At 36.7% G+C, this 20,667-nt stretch overlaps 1 protein-coding gene across 3 annotated transcripts in view; it reads left to right on the top strand.

The window, feature by feature from the left end:
• Positions 1-20,667, top strand: part of RELN (reelin) — a 531,612-nt gene that overhangs the window by 320,521 nt on the left and 190,424 nt on the right. For all 3 annotated transcript variants that reach the window (XM_036863169.1, XM_036863168.1, XM_036863166.1), the window contains exon 11: positions 7,029-7,174. In XM_036863169.1, the coding sequence (XP_036719064.1) occupies positions 7,029-7,174 (146 nt within the window). The remainder of the gene's footprint in view (positions 1-7,028; positions 7,175-20,667) is intronic.

Genomic DNA, 20,667 nt, shown 5'->3' with positions numbered 1-20,667 from the left:
TTGGCTATCAAAAATGGTCTTCCAGCTGGGTGGGCTGAGTGACAACTCCTTAATGGAGGAAATGGATGGCTCTCTGCTCATGTGGAGGGGAAGGCATACCAGGCAGATTTCATTCCATCTGCCACCAGCTCTCTGCAAGCTGGCATTGCCCAAATGCCCAATATACTCATTCCAACTAAAAGGATATCGTCAAAAATAAATTGTAAGGCTACAGATGTCTAAAAGAATCATCAGGGCCATTAGACCCCAGGGAGATAACATTAAGAGGTACCTCAGTGTTCATCTTTGATGAAAACCTAATTAAACTATGGTGAAGGCAATTGTAAGTACTTTTACAAGAACAGAGGTGAAGTCGTTAACATTTTCAGCAGAGTATAGGGAGCAGCCTTAGACAAATGCTATCCTGAATTGTGGCCAAAGACTTGTTATATTGAGGAATTTTCACTGATGTTTCCTGTTGATGCTTTTCTGAATGGCAAATTCTTGTCAGTTACAGTGTGTTCTGCTTTTCAAGTAAAGGAAACCCATTTAACAGCAAAGTAGAAAAATATGTTTGATTGACAAATGGAAACAAATAAGGATGATATTTAAGTGATTTTAAAAACTGTCATTGGTCAGTGCTAAAATAATGAAGTAAAAATAATGATAATTAACATCACCATTAATGTAATTAGGAAGGCTAGGGATAGGAAGAAATATATAGAGCCATCTGCAGAATTTATACCTTTATTTTACCAAAAATAAATTCTTAATTACCTGATATATACTCACCATAAGTCAGTCAAAAGCGAAGACTCAAATAAAACTGTACTTGATTTCACTATGAAAAAAAAAAAAAAACAGCTAAGACTCACATGATAATATGTTCTGTTAATTGTATTTTCCACTTAAGATAGCAGCTCATCCACCTTCCAGATCAATTTTGTTCTTTTTCATTGCTGTGTAGTATTTCATCATGTGGCTCTACTATAATCCATTTAAGTATTCCTTATTTATGGAAATTTGTCCTCTTCTTTTTCTATAACAAGAAATGCTGTGGTAAACAGCCTAGTACATATATTTTCAAGCACTCATGCTATTTTTGTCTATAGCATAGATACCTAGAAGTGGAATTTCTGGGTAAGGTTGCATTAAACACTAAAATTTTAAAATAGTTACTGCCAAATTATTCAACCAAAATAATCCTGTCAATTTATATCCTAACCAGTAGAGTCTTGTTTTCTTGTACCCTCATTTATGCTGGACGTTTCAGTTATTAAAACTGTCTCCAATACAACAGTAAATAAAATAAAAAGCTAAGACTCAGGAAGTCGCATGTTATTTGTAATCATTTACTCAAGAAAACCTGCTATATTTTTACCATACTCAAAATAAAGTAGCCCTGAATTCCAAAGTATTCTTCTTATCATATTAAAGCTCATATATCTCACAGAGTTAGACATTTAACTGTCTTATGAAGTTGTTTAGATTTTAATTGTCTCACAAATGACATGAGTTTGAATAGATGCTGAACAAAAACAACTGGGTATTAAACTCACTGAGAGCAATTTTCTGAAATTCTTTTCATACTTTCAGTTCACTTTTTGTTTGGATCTTTAACATAAATACATAGATGTTATACATTTCATCTGTAAGAAAAGTGGCAGCAGACATCTTGCATTATTAAGTTTTCCTAAGGAAAATGTTTGGTAATCTGCCAAAATTTGGAGAACTTTTGAAGTTCTAATTGATGGCTCAGTATGCCCTGAAAATGAATGAATGTTTGCAGTGTTTTATCATATTGTATTGTGCAAACATATTCTTTTACATTTTACTAAAGGTTTTAAGTTGATCTGAAGAATTTAAGTGACTAGTCTAATGAGAAACAATTTAAAATAGATTTAAATATTCTATTTCTCTATAACCTACTGCCAAGGGTATATACTCCAAAGGGAATATAATACTGCACATTTAGAAATTTTTGGAAAAGTGCATATTTAGAAATAAAATAACAATTATTTTATACCACTTAGAGATTTCAAAAAAACACTTCCACATATAATTTGTGCTTCTAACAGCGTCTCTAGGAAATAGATATTATTGGCCCCATTCCACAGCCTAAGAAACTGAGGCCTAGATGAGTTAAATGAGTTGTGCAAAACCATGTAGCCATTCAGTAGAGAAAATGCATCGGAACATGCCTTCTGATTCCAATCCCCAAACTCCTTGAGGATGAACAGTAACTGAGTTTTCATTCCTTGTCAAGAATGTTTTTGGGTTTTCCAGTATTTTGGGGTTTTTTCTAACCTTGATCACCTTAGCACATGTAAGTGCTGAATTAATTGAATTGGGTTCTAGGGGAAAGTTCAAGCACCCCTACCCACACAGGTGGTGGATTTCCATTCAGAGGCAGAGATGCAATCTCAAACAAGCAGAGGCACAGGGGCTCTATCTCAATCTGAATGTAGTCAGGCATAAATTCTTAGTTTGGAGAGCATCTGGGAAACCAGTCCAATACTAAGACACTGAGCCCCCTGTGACCAATTCTAAAGTAGAATTAATGTAAAACTCTAACTAGCCTTGTAATTGATGTAGGAATCCTCAGAATGAGAACCCTGAACTGGCCCCCCTATCTTTCCCAGGATTCCTAAACACAAGGATTATACATAATCAACTTCCCGGTAGGCCCATTCCTGCCCATTCCTGCTCAAATGGCTCAGTAATTCACCAATTTTGCACAGACTATCCCCTATTTTATAGTCCCAATAGTACCCAGCTGGCTTATATTACCCTTACTCCAAACCTTGAAAACATGTGTTCTACTCATAATGGCTGAGGCAGAAATTATGTCCTGATCTCCTTAGCACGGTGGGGGTCAGAGCAAACCATCCATTGTAGTGTGTGCATTCAGTGCGTCTCCAGGCCCTGCTACCCAGAAATTGGCAGCCCCATCCTGCTGAGAGACAGGGGGATTTGATTCACTTCACGCTGAGCTGTGGCTCGTCACTTTGGATGTGTCACAAACTTTCTTTAGCAACGTGTTGATGTACTAAGACTCTGACGAAGAAAACATTCAAAGAGCAATACTTTTCCCCCTCCACATCCAAAAGGGCATTGGGCCCATTTGGGAAGAGAGAATAGAGTGGACTCTGAATCTTCCCCTAAACTCGACAGACAGGGTTAAGATGTTTCAGTGCAAGTCCAGCACTGACTGTTATAAACCACTGCCCTGTTTGTTTGAATTTAGACTTCGAGTATTGTCCTTTTACTGCCAACTGGTGAAGAACAGCTCCTTCCCTACGAAAATAAACTATGTAAAAAACTATACCATGCTGTCCTTCATGGAAACTTGGCAAAGACAGATCCTACTAGTTTTTAGATTCTGCAATTATGAAAATTGGTTAACACTCAAAGTGAGTGTTCATTTTTTTCAGGTTGCTTTCTTCATACTTGTTACGGTAAATATTACTTGTATTTCATATGCTGGCGCTAGCAGTTATAATGACAGAAAGGTATATTGATAGCTAATTTTTTTCTTCCAGTTTTATTGAGATATAATTGATATACAACACCGTAGAAGTTTAAGGTGTACAGCATAATGATTTGACTAACATACATGAAATGATTAACACAGTGTTTAGTGAACATCCATCATTTCATATAGATACAATATTAAATATAAAACTATTTTTGATAGCCAGTTTTTAATAGTTGTGTAATTACAAATGATCTACTAAACTACCAAATGTATTTGGTAACAGCCAAATAACTAACAAAAAGATCCTTTAAAATATACTTCAGGGACTTCCCTGGTGGTCCAGTGGTAAAGAATCTGCCTTCCAATGCAGGGGACGTGGGGTTCGATCCCTGGTTGGGGAACTAAGATCCCCCATGTCGCGGGGCAACTAAGCCCATGCACCACACTACTGAGCCCGCGTGCCTCAACTAGAGAGCCCGAGTGCCGCAAACTACAGAGCCCACGCGCCCTGGAGCCTGTGCACCACAACTGGAGAAGGGAAAAACTGCTATGCCACAACTAGAGAGAAGCCCACGCACCGCAATGACGATCCTGTGTGCCGCAACGAAGACCCAACGCAGCCAAAAATAAATAAATAATAAATAAATCTTAAAAAAAAAAACTTCAATTTTTCTAAAACACCAACTCATTTTAATTTCGTGAAGTGAGTTTAACAGTATGGTATTCAGTTTCATAATGATGTGTTTCTTTACATAAATTTTCTATCTCAACTAAATTAAAATATGCATCAAATATGTTAGTAATATAAATCTTGGAAGAGTAGCAAAGCATAGTTATGTATAACACAGAGTCTTAAAATATTAACAAACAATTCTGAGGTAAACGGAATCAAAATGGAAATAATTAAATTGATGTTTAGCCAGATACGACCAAGATTTTATGTTAAGCAAGTCACTCTTTTCATTACACAAATATATCCTTTTAAATTGTAATATAGATTATTCTGTTTTCACATGTATAGATATTTCATATATGCCTTTTCCTTGGACAGTGACCTAATGTCATTTGCATCAGTGTCAGAGTCCTTATATTAATTCTAAATAAACATAAGCCATAGTTGTTCAGGATTCCAGAATGGGAAGATAACTGTGAAAACCACTATTTAGAGCTCGGTGGATTTATTATTAGGAAAGTAATCTTTGTTATTCTAGTTAGCATTCATTATCTTCACAGAGTGCATAGTAGTAGAGGATCCTTGGGTTTGTCATTGCTTGACAGTTTCTATTTACTGTTTTGTTTTTTGGGTTTTTTTGATAGATGTATTTAATGCAGAATAATTACCACAATAATGTTAGTTAACATATCCATCACTTCACGTAGTTACAACTTTTCTTTTTGTAGTGAAACTTCTAAAATATATTGTCTAAATAAACTGAATCCTAGTTTTGATCAATGTATGTGGGTTAAGGATCATATATAATGAGCTCAATATAACATCTGTGAATAATCTGTACTCATTGTGGTGTGAAGAAGAGCCTCAGGCAGGTGAAGCCTGCCACACACTACAGTATTATCTAAGCTGATGGCAGGCCCAGTGGGTATGCCTTACATCTTAGTGCTGTGAAATGACTCCCCCAAGATCATATGCTCCAATTCTCTTGAACTTCTGGAAGCTTCTGGAAGCTTTTTTACTCTTTCAGTATAGAAGTCTGATTTCCCTCCCCATTGATTTTACCTGCCGTAATTAGTTTAATAGTCATAAAACATTTCTTTGCACACATCACTGCTCTGTTTTAGAACATCACTGCTAATGGCATATTGCAGAGATCTCTTAGACTACCATTTAAGATCCTTTACAGTCAGGCTCCAGTCTAATTCTCAAAATTATGCCTACTTATCAGCTATGTAACTTATTCAAATTTGTCACCCAACTTGATTTTTCTCAGTCCTTTAAAGCCAATTGAAGACCTGCTCTTCAATACATGAAGCCTGCTCATCTAGACCAGCCCTGGACACAGTGATTCCTACCTTCCTTCACTCATTAGCACTTTCCATATGCTGCCTTTGATAAATATCAACTAGACTGTAATTTTTTAGAGCAAAGATTAGATATTATTATACTCTTATAAACCCCTTCCCTCCAGGACCTTCCTTAGTGCTTACTGCATCATGAGTTCTCCATAACAGATTAGTTAATTACCTGAAAGGCATAACCATATCATTCATGTATTCATTTATTGAATTATTCAACAAATATTTTTGAATTCCTACCATATGCCAAGCACTGTGCTGAAACCTGGAATACAGGGACGTGATCCCTGCCCTGCAGAACCTACAGTCACTGGGCCCAACTGATACTCTCTGTCCAGTTATTTTTCTTCATTCCTATTTTAAGAGTATATAAAACTTAAAAGAATGTTTGGTCTTTCATTTATTAGCATTTCTCTATGAGTGACATTACCAAAAAATGATTAATGCAAAAACTTATCATATTTTTAAAAACTAAATACTCAGTTTACTCAGCTCCAGAGTTGGATCTTGCCTTCGACTATTCATTTTAAGCTGAAAAAATGTAGGTTAAAAAAAAAGCATCACTGGGGCTTCCCTGGTGGCGCAGTGTCTGAGAGTCTGCCTGCCAATGCAGGGGACACGGGTTCGAGCCCTGGTCGGGGAAGATCCCACATGCCGCGGAGCAATTAAGCCCGTGAGCCACAATTACTGAGCCTGCGCGTCTGGAGCCTGTGCTCCGCAACGAGAGAGGCCGCGATAGTGAGAGGCCTGCGCACCGCGATGAAGAGTGGCCCCCACTTTCCGCAACTAGAGAAAGCCCTCGCGCAGAAACGAAGACCCAACACAGCTATGAATGAATGAATGAATTAATTAATTTTTTTTAAAAAAAAGCATCACAAAAAATTATTTTTCTTTATTCTTTGTAAGCCTGGTGTTCTTTTGGAGAATAACAAAGTTTGTTGTTTACGAGCTCCTCATCGGGGACATCATGCACTTCCTAGGTCTGGTCAGACACTTTTACTCAAAAGCTGGCTGAGAATATACGATCATATCAGGGATTACTTTGACCTTTTCTGTATTCCATGTTTTGATTAGCAAGCTATTCGGCTCATATCCCATTTATAGACAAATTGTGAAAGGCTTGAATGGCAAGCCAGAAATATATAGAATATTGAAAAGGTCAGTGTGATTTAGCCTGTAACCACAGTATTGAAAATATATGACAAGTCATTGTCACACTTAATTCCCACAACAAGGACTGTGGTAAAGATGGGAAATTATTCCAATTAAAATATTCTTGTTTCATACTGAAGGCCGAGGTGGCAAAGCTCAAATGGCCTCTTGACTCCTTTTTTGTGATAACTTAATAAGCTAGAGAGAAACTGTAATTGAATTAAACAAGACCAAAAAAAAAAGAGGTAACAATTTCTTTTGATTTCGGAGTCTACCATAGAGGGAATAACATAATGACTTTCCTAAAAACTCTAATTATACATGAGTAAGACAGATATAGCTACAAAACCAATTCAACAGACACCCCATGCTCTCTTTTTATCTACAGCATAGCTGTCAGTCTGATGGAAACTCCATTTATTTCCATGGAAATGAAGGCAGTGAGTTCAATTTTGCCACCACCCGGGATGTAGATCTTTCTACAGAGGATATTCAAGCGCAGTGGTCAGAAGAATTTGAGAGCCAGCCTACAGGGTAAGTAATTGTTATCTCCCATGCTGTGTATAGCACTTACATTTATTCCACTGGGAATATTTTAAATGCATATTGTTAAATAGCAAAAGCATACTTAATACTGGTGATCCTTATCATAGACAAGCCAGAAGGGGTACACTTATCTTCAACATTCTTTATTAAGTTATCAACTATTTTTATGCATACTAATTTTTGTGATTGCAAATACCTTTTAACTTCAGTTGAATCACTTATATCTCGTCTTTGTTTATTCAGCTTTTACTGGGAAAAGGTGTTTTATTTTTCAATGCGTATAGAACATAAAATCTTTCCACTACTTTTATATTGAGACTTTCAGTTGTCTTCCTGGGGTCTGAGATTTATAGATGCTGTTACCTGATTTTCAGTGGAGTGTGGCTGTGATCTGTAAAAATTGTTTTAGGGGGTAAAATTTAATCTTTGAGAGATTTTTTTTTTTTTAGTATTTTAAAATTTTTTTATTTTTGGCTGCGTCGGGTCTTAGTAGAGGTGTGTGGGCTTCTCTTAGTTGTGGCGTGCGGGCTCCAGAGTGCGTGGACTCTGTAGTTGTGGCACACGGGCTCTCTAGTTGTAGTGTGCAGGCTCTCTAGTTGTGGCGTGTGGGCTTAGTTGCCCTAGCAGCATGTGGGATCTTAGTTCCCTGACCAGGGATCAAACCTGCGTCCCCTGCATTGGAAGGGGGATTCTTAACCACTGGACCACCAGGGAAGTCCCTGAGAGATTTTTAAAGAAAGAATATGGGGTTGAGGTTGAAACAATGAGGATGGTTTGGTGGTAGTATTTTCTGGCCATTCTGAGCTGTGTGCCTTCTTCTGGGTCCAGTGGCCCTAAGATATTTCCTATTAATTGAGTAGCACTTTCAGAAATTCAAGTTGAAAAAAATTAATAGGTTCAGAGAAACAATATTCATAAGGTAGTATGAATTGGAAGGAAATTCTAGAAATTCTCTGGTTTGCACCTGGCTTTTTTTTTTTTTTTTTTTTGCAGTATACAATTGTAATCATAACACCAGGCCCTTACTGCTATTTAGTGTATGTTTTCTAAGACTATGATGAAGATGAATGAAATTAACATAAAGTGTAATTTCATGATGGATATGAGATAGCAATAATTTAATGCTTAACTACGAGGAACTTTTCCAGAACACAACATTTGAGGTAGTCACGTCCCTCTGATCTCAACAAATTCAGTCAAAATTGGATGGGATTCTAAGTGTCTGAGGGGCGAGAAGGCCACTATTGATGACCTCTTGGGTTCCCCACTTCCTATGCATTGCCCAGAAACTGCACTGGGACCCAATAAGAGGGAAATCTGACCAGCAGCCTAAGCCACTGCTACTGCTGCTTGACATTCTGCTGCCACATCAGGGTCTCTCACTGTTGAAAGCTAGATTTCTACAGCAGCTGACCCAGCCCTGCTCTTCCCCGCCTCAGGGAAGTCCAGCTGTGGGAAGCCTCTGAAGGAGATTGACACTTTGAGGGACCCCCCCCTCCCCTCCAGGGTGCACTACTGACCTTTCCAAGCCTAGCAGTAATGTTCAAGCCCTTCAGTCCACAGAGCCCTTCTTTTTCAAGGTTCCTGTGACCCTTGAAGTCCCATGTCCAGTGTGGCTGTGGTGTCTCCTTGAGGCACCAGCAACCATTGTTCCTCTTTCTCGTGTCCAGGATCTCCCCAGGAACCTGGCTGCTTTCCTTTGTAACCCTTATACTACATAAGGCTCATTCCACTCCCCTCACAGACCCATGGGCTTTGATGGGGTCTAGAACTTTGACAATGCATGCCAAGTCTTCTTTACCTACCTTCTAGAGGTAAAAGATCCATCACCAGCTTTACATCACCGTATCAGTTCTTTCCTTCTGACTCCTGATATAAAAGACCAATGCAAATCCCCTTCCTGATGATGGAGCTTAACTGCCTATGAGAGGGTCCCAAATTTTGAAGCACCAGAGACTCGTGACCTCCACTCCTTCACCTCTCCAAGCTAATACCACCTATGCAGCAGTTGTAGGTCATTTTCTTCAGTGAGACCTACATCCTCTAGGAACACAAATGATGCCACAGTGTTGTCCAGATACCCAGTCTCCATCCCACTAAAGCAGAGAAAGAAACACAAGTCTCCAGTGGTACCATTCTGATAACATACGTAAACCCTTTCCTGTTATTTATGTAGCTAGCTGGCTAGCTAGTTACCAAGCTATCTCTTTCCTCGAAGTCCTAATGTCCTCTTATTCTTTTGGGAAGAGATACAATTTATTTTTACCTATGCCCTTCATATCCACATATTCCCTCTCCTAGAATGCCCTCTTCTTTGTTTTAGCTTGTTGTAGTATCAAAAAGCATCTATAAAAGAACAAAAGAATGCTTACTGGATGGATTAATGATCCATACAGCTCTCTGCTACTAACATTAGTGGAGACTTAGTACAAACACACAAAAAAACCCTTTATGAATTAAGCTTAGAAAGGAATAGTTTTGATATTAGAAGAAACCAAGCATATTTTAGAAAATTAATGTACTAGTCCAGAAAAATAGCTGGCAAAAAATATATTCCAATTAACAGATCAGACATTCTGCTATCTCAGAGTACTACTGATGTGAGAATTTGTGGCTAAACCAAAATACTCATCTCCCAAAACAAACAAAATGAACTAAAAGTATTTATGCTTAAAAAAAGAGCTAAATTCAGCACAGATACAGAGGAACATCAGAGCAAATTCCATTCGCTCAGTGACTCAGGTGGTTTCTTTGGCCACTTCTCAGTACTGAGATATATCAGGTTTTGGTCACAGATAAGAGGCCGATACTTTCAGGCTGTGTGACATTGTCACCAGATTTCTGTTCCAATAATGTAGAATAATGTGCTTGACAAAAGCACCTGTGCCACTCTAATTAGAACACAATTAATTCACCTAAATTCTAAAAGCAGCTTAATTATTCTAGCAACCACACCTTAGGTTTATTTGTAGCTTTTCCCCTTAGGTTTATTTGTAGCTTTTCCCCTAGGATATCAGACCACACCGCCCCCCTCAGAACTACCTCATTTATGCTCTCATCTGGTGAACCATTTATCCACATTGGCATTATATTATTAAAAAAGGTATAAAAGGATAATGAGACTATTTAGTATTTTCTCTGTTTTGGGATGATGGTAAAATGCCGCTTTAATCCATAGCATTGTATGTGAATGTGTGTGTGTGTGCCCCCTCTCCACATCCACCCACTCCCAAAAGATGCTTTATTGATCTGAGAAAGAAAGCTGTTATAATAATTTACAATCAAAGCTCCAGGGAAAAAATCCTGTGACAATCAAATTAACGTGAAGCATTTTTACCTAGGGTACGAGCTGACAAAGAAACACAGATTAGGAACTTGGTAGTGAAATTCTTGGTACAAGCTGACAAAGAAACACAGATTAGGAACTTGGTAGTGAAATTCTTGCTGTGTTTTATCAGGCAGATTTACTGAATATTTGTCTCATTCCTCCCCTCAACCATCACCACCCACAGAATTTATCATCAGAAGCTCACCTGCTAAAATAGACATAAAACGTAGGTGGTAAATCCCCACTCAATTCAAGAGTGACCAATTAAATTGATTGGATTGTAGCTTTGAGGTCACTTTCTTTTAAGAGAGAAAAATTAAATTATTAATATGGATATAATATTTTCATCTTGTTTAACTATATTTTTCTCCCATAAGAATTATGAGAGAGAAAAAAGAGTATGCAGTCCTCTCTAATAATAGCTTCAAAACATTTCATATGAATGGCAAGAAAAAAAAGCCAGTGTCATTATGACTTTTTTGGAACCCACTTTCCAAATATTCCTGTTTTCTTTCCATTTGAGTCAAATTATTTGATCTCAGATCACAAGGATGCAAAAGCTGTTTGCCTTTTACATCATAAAGCTGTATGTTGATAGGTTTATTTTAAGTGGGATTTTAAAGTTCCTTTTCTTTTTCCTAAAGAAGACACATCTGTTACTTCAGCAAGAGAGAAACTTAAATAGATACATTGTTAATTTATGTGAGCCTTTCTGAACTTTGGCTTAACCTCACAAACACATCATTTAGTTAGCAACTACCATATCTCACCCATCTGAGGCTGTCTTTGGGTGGGAGCGGGCTTTGTAGAAAAACACATTACTAGAATATGGAATTTGTATACTTGTCTTTCATCCCAAATGAAAACATTGTATGTTTTTAACTATTAAGATAACTTTAAAAAATATCTGTTTTTTTGCTGTCACCAAAGTATTCATGTTAGAGAAGCTCCACACATGTAATGAATATTAAACTATTTTTTTGAAGTGTAGTTGATTTACAATGTTGTATTAGGTTCAGGTGTACAGCAAAGTGATTCATTTATACATATATATATATGTATATATATATTCTTTTTTCAGATCCTTTTTTTTTTCTTTTTCTTTTTCCAGATTCTTTTCCATTATAGGTTATTACAAGATATTGAATATAGTTCCCTCTGCTATACAGTAGGACCTTATTGTTTATCTATTCTATATATAGTATTTTTTAAAGATTTTTTTGATGTGGACCATTTTTAAAGTCTTTATTGAATTTGTTACAATATTGTTTCTGTTTTATGGTTTGGTTTTTTGGCCACAAGGCATGTGGGATCTTAGCTCCCCAACTAGGGACTGAACCCACACTCCCTGCAGTGGCGGGCAAAGTCTCAACCACTGGACCACCAGGGAAGTCTCTCTATATAGTATTTTGTACCTGCTAATCCCAAACTCCTAATTTATCCCTCCCCACCTTTCCCCTTTGGTAACCATAAGTTTGTTTTCTATGTCTTTGAGTCTATTTCTGTTTTGTAAATAAGTTCATTTGTATCATTTTTTTAGCTTCCACATATAGGTTATATCATATGACATTTGTCTTTGACTTACTTCACTTAGTGTAATAATCTCTAGGTCCATCCATGTTGCTGCAAATGGCATTATCTCATTATTTTTTATGGCTGTATAATTGAATATTAGACTACTGAATCAACACAGCATGCTCTAGTCTTCCCTACCTGCCCCAAATCCTTGGAAACTACAGAAAACAAGCAAATGAATCTATAATGACAAGAAAGTGTGCCCTAATTGAGTCAGGAATTATGAAGTGTTGCACAAAAGAAAAAGAAAGGAGAGAGAGAGAGAAAGAGAGAGAAGAAAAGGATCTGTTGGAAGGAGGAAACTATAACCCAAAACATATATTGAATGAGACACTACAAAAGGGTCCTAGGTACTGGACACAGGAATCAGATGGGTCTCTGGGGTCCTGCTGTCGGGATTGCTAAGTAGATGAGTCTTTGACTACACACACTTCTGTGCAGGCATGTCTGCCCCTAGGAACAAGCAGTGAATGCGGACACTTGCAATGGAGAAGCAGGGCAATGCCAGGTAACTGGAAACCTCAAGAACCCCTATGGTACCACTCACCCAAGGACACATCTGCTCCCATTGGTGGGCATTTTTACACCAAAACTAAGGAAGAATAGCAGATACAAATCTAAGCAAATGATCTAGAATCATCAAATCTGAGGAAAATCCACTCCATTAAAAAAAATTCATCAAACTAGAGAACTAAGAGCTGAGAAAATAGAAGTAGCAGAATAAACAAATGGAGATTTTATAAGAAGTATAATTGATACCCTCAGAGAGATAAGAGAACATACTGCATTTGTGAAATTAAAACAGATTTTGTGAGGAAAAAATAGAGATGTGAGAAATGAAAATATATGATTGTTGAAACAAATTTAATGGATTTTTTCCCTCTGAATATGAGCATAAGCATAGCTGAAGAACAAATTAATGAGCTGGAAATTTGAGTCTTGAAATCTTTCCAAAACTTAGGGTTATTAGATGTAAGAAAAAGAAATTTAAAGTGTAGGGGGGGAGATTGGCACTTCTAACATTAGAAATAATAGGAATTCCAAAAGGAGGAAGGGTCAGAGGGAATATGTAGAATGAAATATTCAAAAATATAATTGAAGACAAGTCCACAAGACTTAAAAAAGAAGAAGAAAGAAAAAGACATAGTTCCTATGAATGAAAATGTTTAGCAAGGTGGATGGAAAAATATCCAGTCCTAGACCATCAGGGAGAAACTTTAGAATGCAGATAAAAGAGGAAATGCTAAAAGCTTCTAGATGAGATTCACTGTATAATACTTTCCTTAGTAACACTAAGCATAATTTTATAAAATGAGGCAGTTATTTTAATGTTCTGAGAGAAAATTATTTGGAACATAACATTCTCTTCCAGTCAAATATCATTCAAGTATTGGGGAAAAATAAAAATTTTCAGACACACAGGGTTCAGAAAGTTTACTACCTCTGAATGCTCTCTGAAAGAATTACTAGAAGATGTATACCTGGAAATTAATCCAAGAGGAGTATGATAGATTCAAGAAAGAGGAGTGAGCAAGGAAAAAAGTAAAGCTTGTAGTTCAGACTGAAAAAAGTATTGATTATTGAAAATTTTTAATAAAAAATTGGAATTAAAGCCCAGATGACCTCAATTTGAGAGGTACAGAGGGAGACTGACAAGAAGAGAAGAAGAAGGAATTAAAATACTGCCAAAGTTCTTAACTTGCTTGGAGTGAGGATATAGATCTTGGGTAACTCTTAATGTTAATAGAAAACTTTAAGGGTAAATATGTGTGTTAAAGAAATTAGATTAGACCAGAGGGCAGACAGCAGAAGCAAGAAGAACTACATTCCTGCAGCCTGTGGAACAAAAACCACATTCACAGAAAGATAGACAAGATGAAAAGGCAGAGGGCTATGTACCAGATGAAGGAACAAGATAAAACCCCAGAAAAACAACTAAATGAAGTGGAGATAGGAAACCTTCCAGAAAAAGAATTCAGAGTAATGATAGTGAAGATGATCCAGGACCTCGGAAAAAGAATGAAGGCAAAGATCGAGAAGATGCAAGAAATGTTTAACAAAGACCTAGAGGAATTAAAGAACAAACACCTAGAAGGATTAAAGAAGAAACAAACACAGATGAACAATACGATAACTGAAATGAAAAATACACTAGAAGGAATCAATAGCAGAATAACTGAGGCAGAAGAACGGATAACTGACCTGGAAGACAGAATGGTGGAATTCACTGCTGCGGAACAGAATAAAGAAAAAGAATGAAACGAAATGAAGACAGCCAAAGAGACCTCGGGGACAACATTAAACACAACAACATTTCCATTATAGGGGTCCCAGAAGGAGAATAGAGAGAGAAAGGACCTGAGAAAATATTTGAAGAGATTATAGACGAAAAGTTCCCTAACATGGGAAAGGAAATAGCCACCCAAGTCCAGGAAGCACAGAGAGTCCCAGGCAGGATAAACCCAAGGAGAAACACGCCGAGACACATATTAATCAAATTGTAAAAATTAAAGACAAAGAAAAATTATTGAAAGCAGCAAGGGAAAAACGACAAATAACATACACGTGAACTCCCATAAGGTTAACAGCTGATTTCTCAGCAGAGACTCTACAAGCCAGAAGGGAGTGGCATGACATATTTAAAGTGATGAAAGGGAAGAACCTAAAATCAAGATTACTCTAGCCAGCAAGGATCTCATTCAGATTCAAGGGAGAAATCAAAAGCTTTGCAGACAAGCAAAAGCTAAGAGAATTCAGCACCACCAAACCAACTCTACAACAAATGCTAAAGGAACTTTTCTAAGTGGGAAACACAGAGAAGAAAAGGACCTACAAAAACAAACCCAAAACATTTAAGAAAATGGTCATAGGAACATACATATCAATAATTACCTTAAACGTGAATGGATTAAATGCTACAACAAAAAGACACAGGCTTGCTGAATGGATACAAAAACAAGACCCATATATATGCTGTCTACAAGAGACCCACTTCAGACCTAGGGACACATACAGACTGAAAGTGAGGGGATGGAAAAAGATATTCCATGCAAATGGAAATCAAAAGAAAGCTGGAGTAGCAATACTCATATCAGATAAAATAGACTTTAAAATAAAGAATGTTACAAGAGACAAGGAAAGACACTACGTAATGATCAAGGGATCAATCCAAGAAGAAGATATAACAATTATAAATATATATGCACCCAACATAGGAGCACCTCAATACATAAGGCAACTGCTAACAGCTATAAAAGAGGAAATCAACAGTAACACAATAATAGTGGGGGACTTTAACATCTCACTTACACCCATGGACAGATAATCCAAAATGAAAATAAATAAGGAAACACAAACTTTAAATGACACAATAGACCAGATAGATTTAATTGATATTTATAGGACATTCCATTCAAAAACAGCAGATTACACTTTCTTCTCAAGTGCTCACGGAACATTCTCCAGGATAGATCACACCTTGGGTCACGAATCAAGCCTCAGTAAACTTAAGAAAATTGAAATCATATCAAGCATCTTTTCTGACCACAACGCTATGAGATTAGAAATGAATTACAGGGGAAAAACATAAAAAACACAAACACATGGAGGCTAAACAATACATTACTAAATAACCAAGAGATCACTGAAGAAATCAGAGAGGAAATCAGAAAATACGTAGAGACAAATGACAATGAAAACACGACGATCCAGAACCTATGCGATGCAGCAAAAGCAGTTCTAAGAGGGAAGTTTATAGCTATAGAAGCCTACCTCAAGAAACAAGAAAAATCTCAAATAAACAATCTAACCTTACACCTAAAGGAACTAGAGAAAGAACAAACAAAACCCAAAGTTAGCAGAAGGAAAGAAATTATAAAGATCAGAGCAGAAATAAATGAAATAGAAACAAAGAAAACAATAGCAAAGATCAATAAAACTAAAGGCTGGTTCTTTGAGAAGATAAACAAAATTGATAAACCATAGCCAGACTCATCAAGAAAAAGAGGGAGAGGACTCAAGCCAATAAAATTAGAAATGAAAAAGGAGAAGTTACAACAGACACTGCAGAAATACAAAGCATCTTAAGAGACTACTACAAGCAACTCTATGCCAATAAAATGGACAACCTGGAAGAAATGGACAAATTCTTACTAAGGTATAACCTTCCAAGACTGAACCAGGAAGAAACAGAAAATATGAACAGACCAATCACAAGTAATGAAATTGAAACTGTCATTAAAAATCTTCCAACAAACTAAAGTCCAGGACCAGACGGCTTCACAGGTGAATTCTATCAAACATTTAGAGAAGAGCTAACACCCATCCTTCTCAAACTCTTCCAAAAAATTGCAGAGGAAGGAAAACTCCCAAACTCATTCTGTGAGGCCACCATCACCCTGATACCAAAACCAGACAAAGATACTACAAAAAAAGAAAATTACAGACCACTATCACTGGTGAATATAGGTGCAGAAATCCTCAACAAAATACTAGCAAACAGAATCCAGCAACACATTAAAAGGATCATACACCATGAACAAGTGGGATTTATCCCAGGGATGCAAGGATTCTTCAATATACTTAAATCAGTCAATGTGATACACCATACTAATAAACTGAAGAATAAAAACCATATGATCACCTCAACAGATGCAGAAAAAGCTTTTGACAAAATTCAACACCCATTTATGATAAAAACTCTCCAGAAAGTGGGCATAGAGGGAATCTACTTCAACATAATAAAGGCCATATACGACAAACCCACAGCAAACATCATTCTCAATGGTGAAAAACTGAAAGCATTTCCTCTAAGATCAGGAACAAGAGAAGGATGTCCACTCGTACCACTTTTATTCAACATAGTCTTGGAAATCCTAGCCACGGCAATCAGAGAAGAAAAAGAAATAAAAGGAATACAAATTGGAAAAGAAGAAGTAAAATTGTCACTGTTTGCAGATGATATGATACTATACATAGAGAATCCTAAAGATGCCACCAGAAAACTACTAGAGCTAATCAATGAATTTGGTAAAGTTGCAGGATACAAAATTAATGCACAGACATCTCTTGCATTCCTATACACTAATGATGAAATATCTGAAATAGAAATTAAGGAAACACTCCCATTTACCTTTGCAACAAAAAGAATAAAATACCTAGGAATAAACCTACCTAAGGATACAAAAGACCTGTATGCAGAAAACTATAAGACATTGATGAAAGAAACTAAAGATGATACCAACAGATGGAGAGATATACCATGTTCTTGGATTGGAAGAATCAATATTGTGGAAATGACTATACTACCCAAAGCAATCCACAGATTCAGTGCAATCCCTATCAAATTACCAATGGCATTTTTCACAGAAGTAGAACAAAGTATCTTAAAATTTGTATGGAGACACAAAAGACCCCGAATAGCCGAAGCAGTCTTGAGGGAAAAAAACGGAGCTGGAGGAATCAGACTCCCTGACTTCAGACTATACTACAAAGCTACAGTAATCAAAACAATATGGTACTGGCACAAAAACAGAAATATAGATCAAGGGAACTGGATAGAAAGCCCAGAGATAAACCCACGCACCTATGGTCAACTAATCTATGACAAAGGAGGCAAGGATATACAATGGGGAAAAGCCAGTCTCTTCAATAATTGGTGCTGGGAAAACTGGACAGCTACTTGTAAAAGAATGAAATTAGAACACTCCCTAACACCGTACACAAAAATAAACTGAAAATGGATTAGAGACCTAAATGTAAGACCGGGCAGTGTAAAACTCTTAGAGGAAAACATAGGAAGAACACTCTGACATAAATCACAGCAAGATCTTTTTTGATCTACCTCCTAGAGTAATGTAAATAAAACCAAAAATAAACAAATGGAACCTAATGAAACTTCAAAGCTTTTGCACAGCAAAGGAAACCATAAACAAGACAAAAAGACAACCCACAGAATGGGAGAAAATATTTGCAAATGAATCATCGGACAATGGATTAACCTCCAAAATATATAAACAGCTCATTCAGCTCAATATTAAAAAAACAAACAACCCAATCCAAAAATGGCCAGAAGACCTAAATAGACATCTCTCCAAAGAAGACATACAGATGACCAAGAAGCACATGAAAAGCTGCTCAACATCACTAATTATTAGAGAAATGCAAATCAAAACTACAATGAGGTATCACCTCACACCAGTTAGAATGGGCATCATCAGAAAATCTACAAAGAACAAATGCTGGAGAGGGTGTGGAGGAAAGGGAACCCTCTTACACTGTTGGTAGGAATGTAAATTGGTACAGCTACTATGGAGAACAGTATGGAGGTTCCTTAAAAAACTAAAAATAGAATTACCATATGACCCAGCAATCCCACTACTGGGCATATACCCAGAGAAAACCATAATTCAAAAAGACACATGCACCCCAATGTTCACTGCAGCACTATTTACAATAGCCAGGTCATGGAAGCAACCTAAATGGCCATCGACAGATGAATGGATAAAGAAGATGTGGTACATATATACAATGGAATATTACTCAGCCATAAAAAGGAATGAAATTGGGTCATTTGTAGAGACGTGGATGGATCTAGAGACTGTCATACAGGGTGAAGTAAGTCAGAAAGAGAAAAACAAATATCGTATATTAACGCATATATGTGGAACCTAGAAAAATGGTACAGATGAACTGGTTTGCAGGGCAGAAATAGAGACACAGATGTAGAGAACAAATGTATGGACACCAAGGGGGGAAAGTGTTGGTGTCATGAATTGGGAGATTGGGATTAACATATATACACTAACATGTATAAAATGGATAACTAATAAGAACCTGCTGTATAAAAAAATAAGTTAAATAAAATACAAAAATTCAAAAAAAATTATATTAGCCATTTATAGGCTACATAACTTCTAAAGCATTAGGTTAACATAAAACAAAAAGGACTTAGTCCAACAAATGCCAGGAAAGTGACAAAGAGTAAACAATAAAAAACAGGGTAAATAGAAAACAGAAAACAATTTGACAGGAACATATCAGTACAATCTGAACATATCAGTACACAATAAATTTGAGTGAGATATATTCATTTATTAAGTGAGATTTTCACAGTAGGTTTTTAAAAAATCAGCTATATGTTTACTATTTATGAGAGACTCAAACTAGAACAACACAAGAAGTTGAAAGTCAAAGAAGAGAAACTAATATACCAGATAAATGCAGCAAAAGAAGCAAGGAGGCATATTAATATCAGATATTCAAATCAGATAAAATAGAATTCAGATTTAAGCATTAAAAGGGCTAAAAAGGAGTATTTTTGTGTGTGTGACTTTTTTTTTTACATCTTTATTAGATTATAATTGCTTTACAATGTTGTGTTAGTTTCTGCTGTACAACACAGTGAATCAGCTATATGTATACCTATATCCCCTCCCTCCTGGGCCTCCCTTCCACCCTCCCCATCTCACCCCTCTAGGTCGTCACAAAGCACCGAGCTGATCTCGCTGTGCTATACAGCAACTTCCCACTAGCTATCTATTTTACACATAGTAGTGTATATATGTCAGTGCTACTCTCTCAATTCGTCCCACCCTCCCCTTACCCCACTGTGTCCACAAGTCTGTTCTCTAAATCTGTGTCACTATTCCTGCCCTGCCACTAGGTTCATCAGTACCATTTTTTCTAGATTCCATATACATGCATTAATATATGGTGTTTGTTTTTTTCTTTCTGACTTACTTCACTCTGTATGGCAGACTCTAGATCCATCCACATCACCACAAATGACTCAATTTCCTATGCAACAGTATATGAAGAGCACTTTGCACAATGCATGACATACAATAAGCAATCAAAAGACATAAAAATTGGTTGTTATTCCAACTATGCTTACTATCGGTAATGGGATATGACCAAAGTGGTACTCAAAGAAAAATTATATTCATAGTAACTAATAAGATATGAAAGAAACACAAAGTTGAATAGTCCAAGGAAACCTACATTAGATTCTCTAAATAAACCAATGAAATGTCATTTTAAAAAAGACAGTATTAGTTAAAATGATAATTGGATATATTTTAAAACCATGGAAGTACTAAAGTGGATCAGAGTAAACTTGTTGCAAGCTGTTAAAAGACTTCTTACTTGTTCTGGTTTGCTTTTGATGTGGGTTCTAAAATTGCTTTCTATTTACACAGATTGTTTTTCTGTTTTGAAACATAGACAGTAAATTTTCAAATAATAAAAAAGTAAGTTCATATGATTAGGTATGCTAAAATTGTTCTGGAATTCCTTCATAGAAATTTGAAACCCTTCTTTAATTTGCAGCACGTGTACATCTTTGCTTTTGGCACTGTCATTCTTCAGTTGGTTAATAACCCCTTCCCCTCTCCAAACCAGCTGTCCATGTGAGCATCCAGAATACAGCAGCTCACTCCCTCTTCAAGAGAGGACGCTCTTTACTGAAGTCACAGAAAGAAGAGAATGGAATCTGAATCCTCCCAAAGTGATTTAATTCCTCACAGCTTGGCATAACACTAGCCCGTGATAGGGTTTTTCTGTAGAAGGCTTTAGAGGA

This window comes from Balaenoptera musculus, chromosome 9, assembly GCF_009873245.2.
Source record: "Balaenoptera musculus isolate JJ_BM4_2016_0621 chromosome 9, mBalMus1.pri.v3, whole genome shotgun sequence".
NCBI lineage: Eukaryota > Metazoa > Chordata > Mammalia > Artiodactyla > Balaenopteridae > Balaenoptera > Balaenoptera musculus.
Note: the sequence above shows the minus strand (reverse complement) of the source record. Positions and strands in the feature narration are given on the sequence as shown.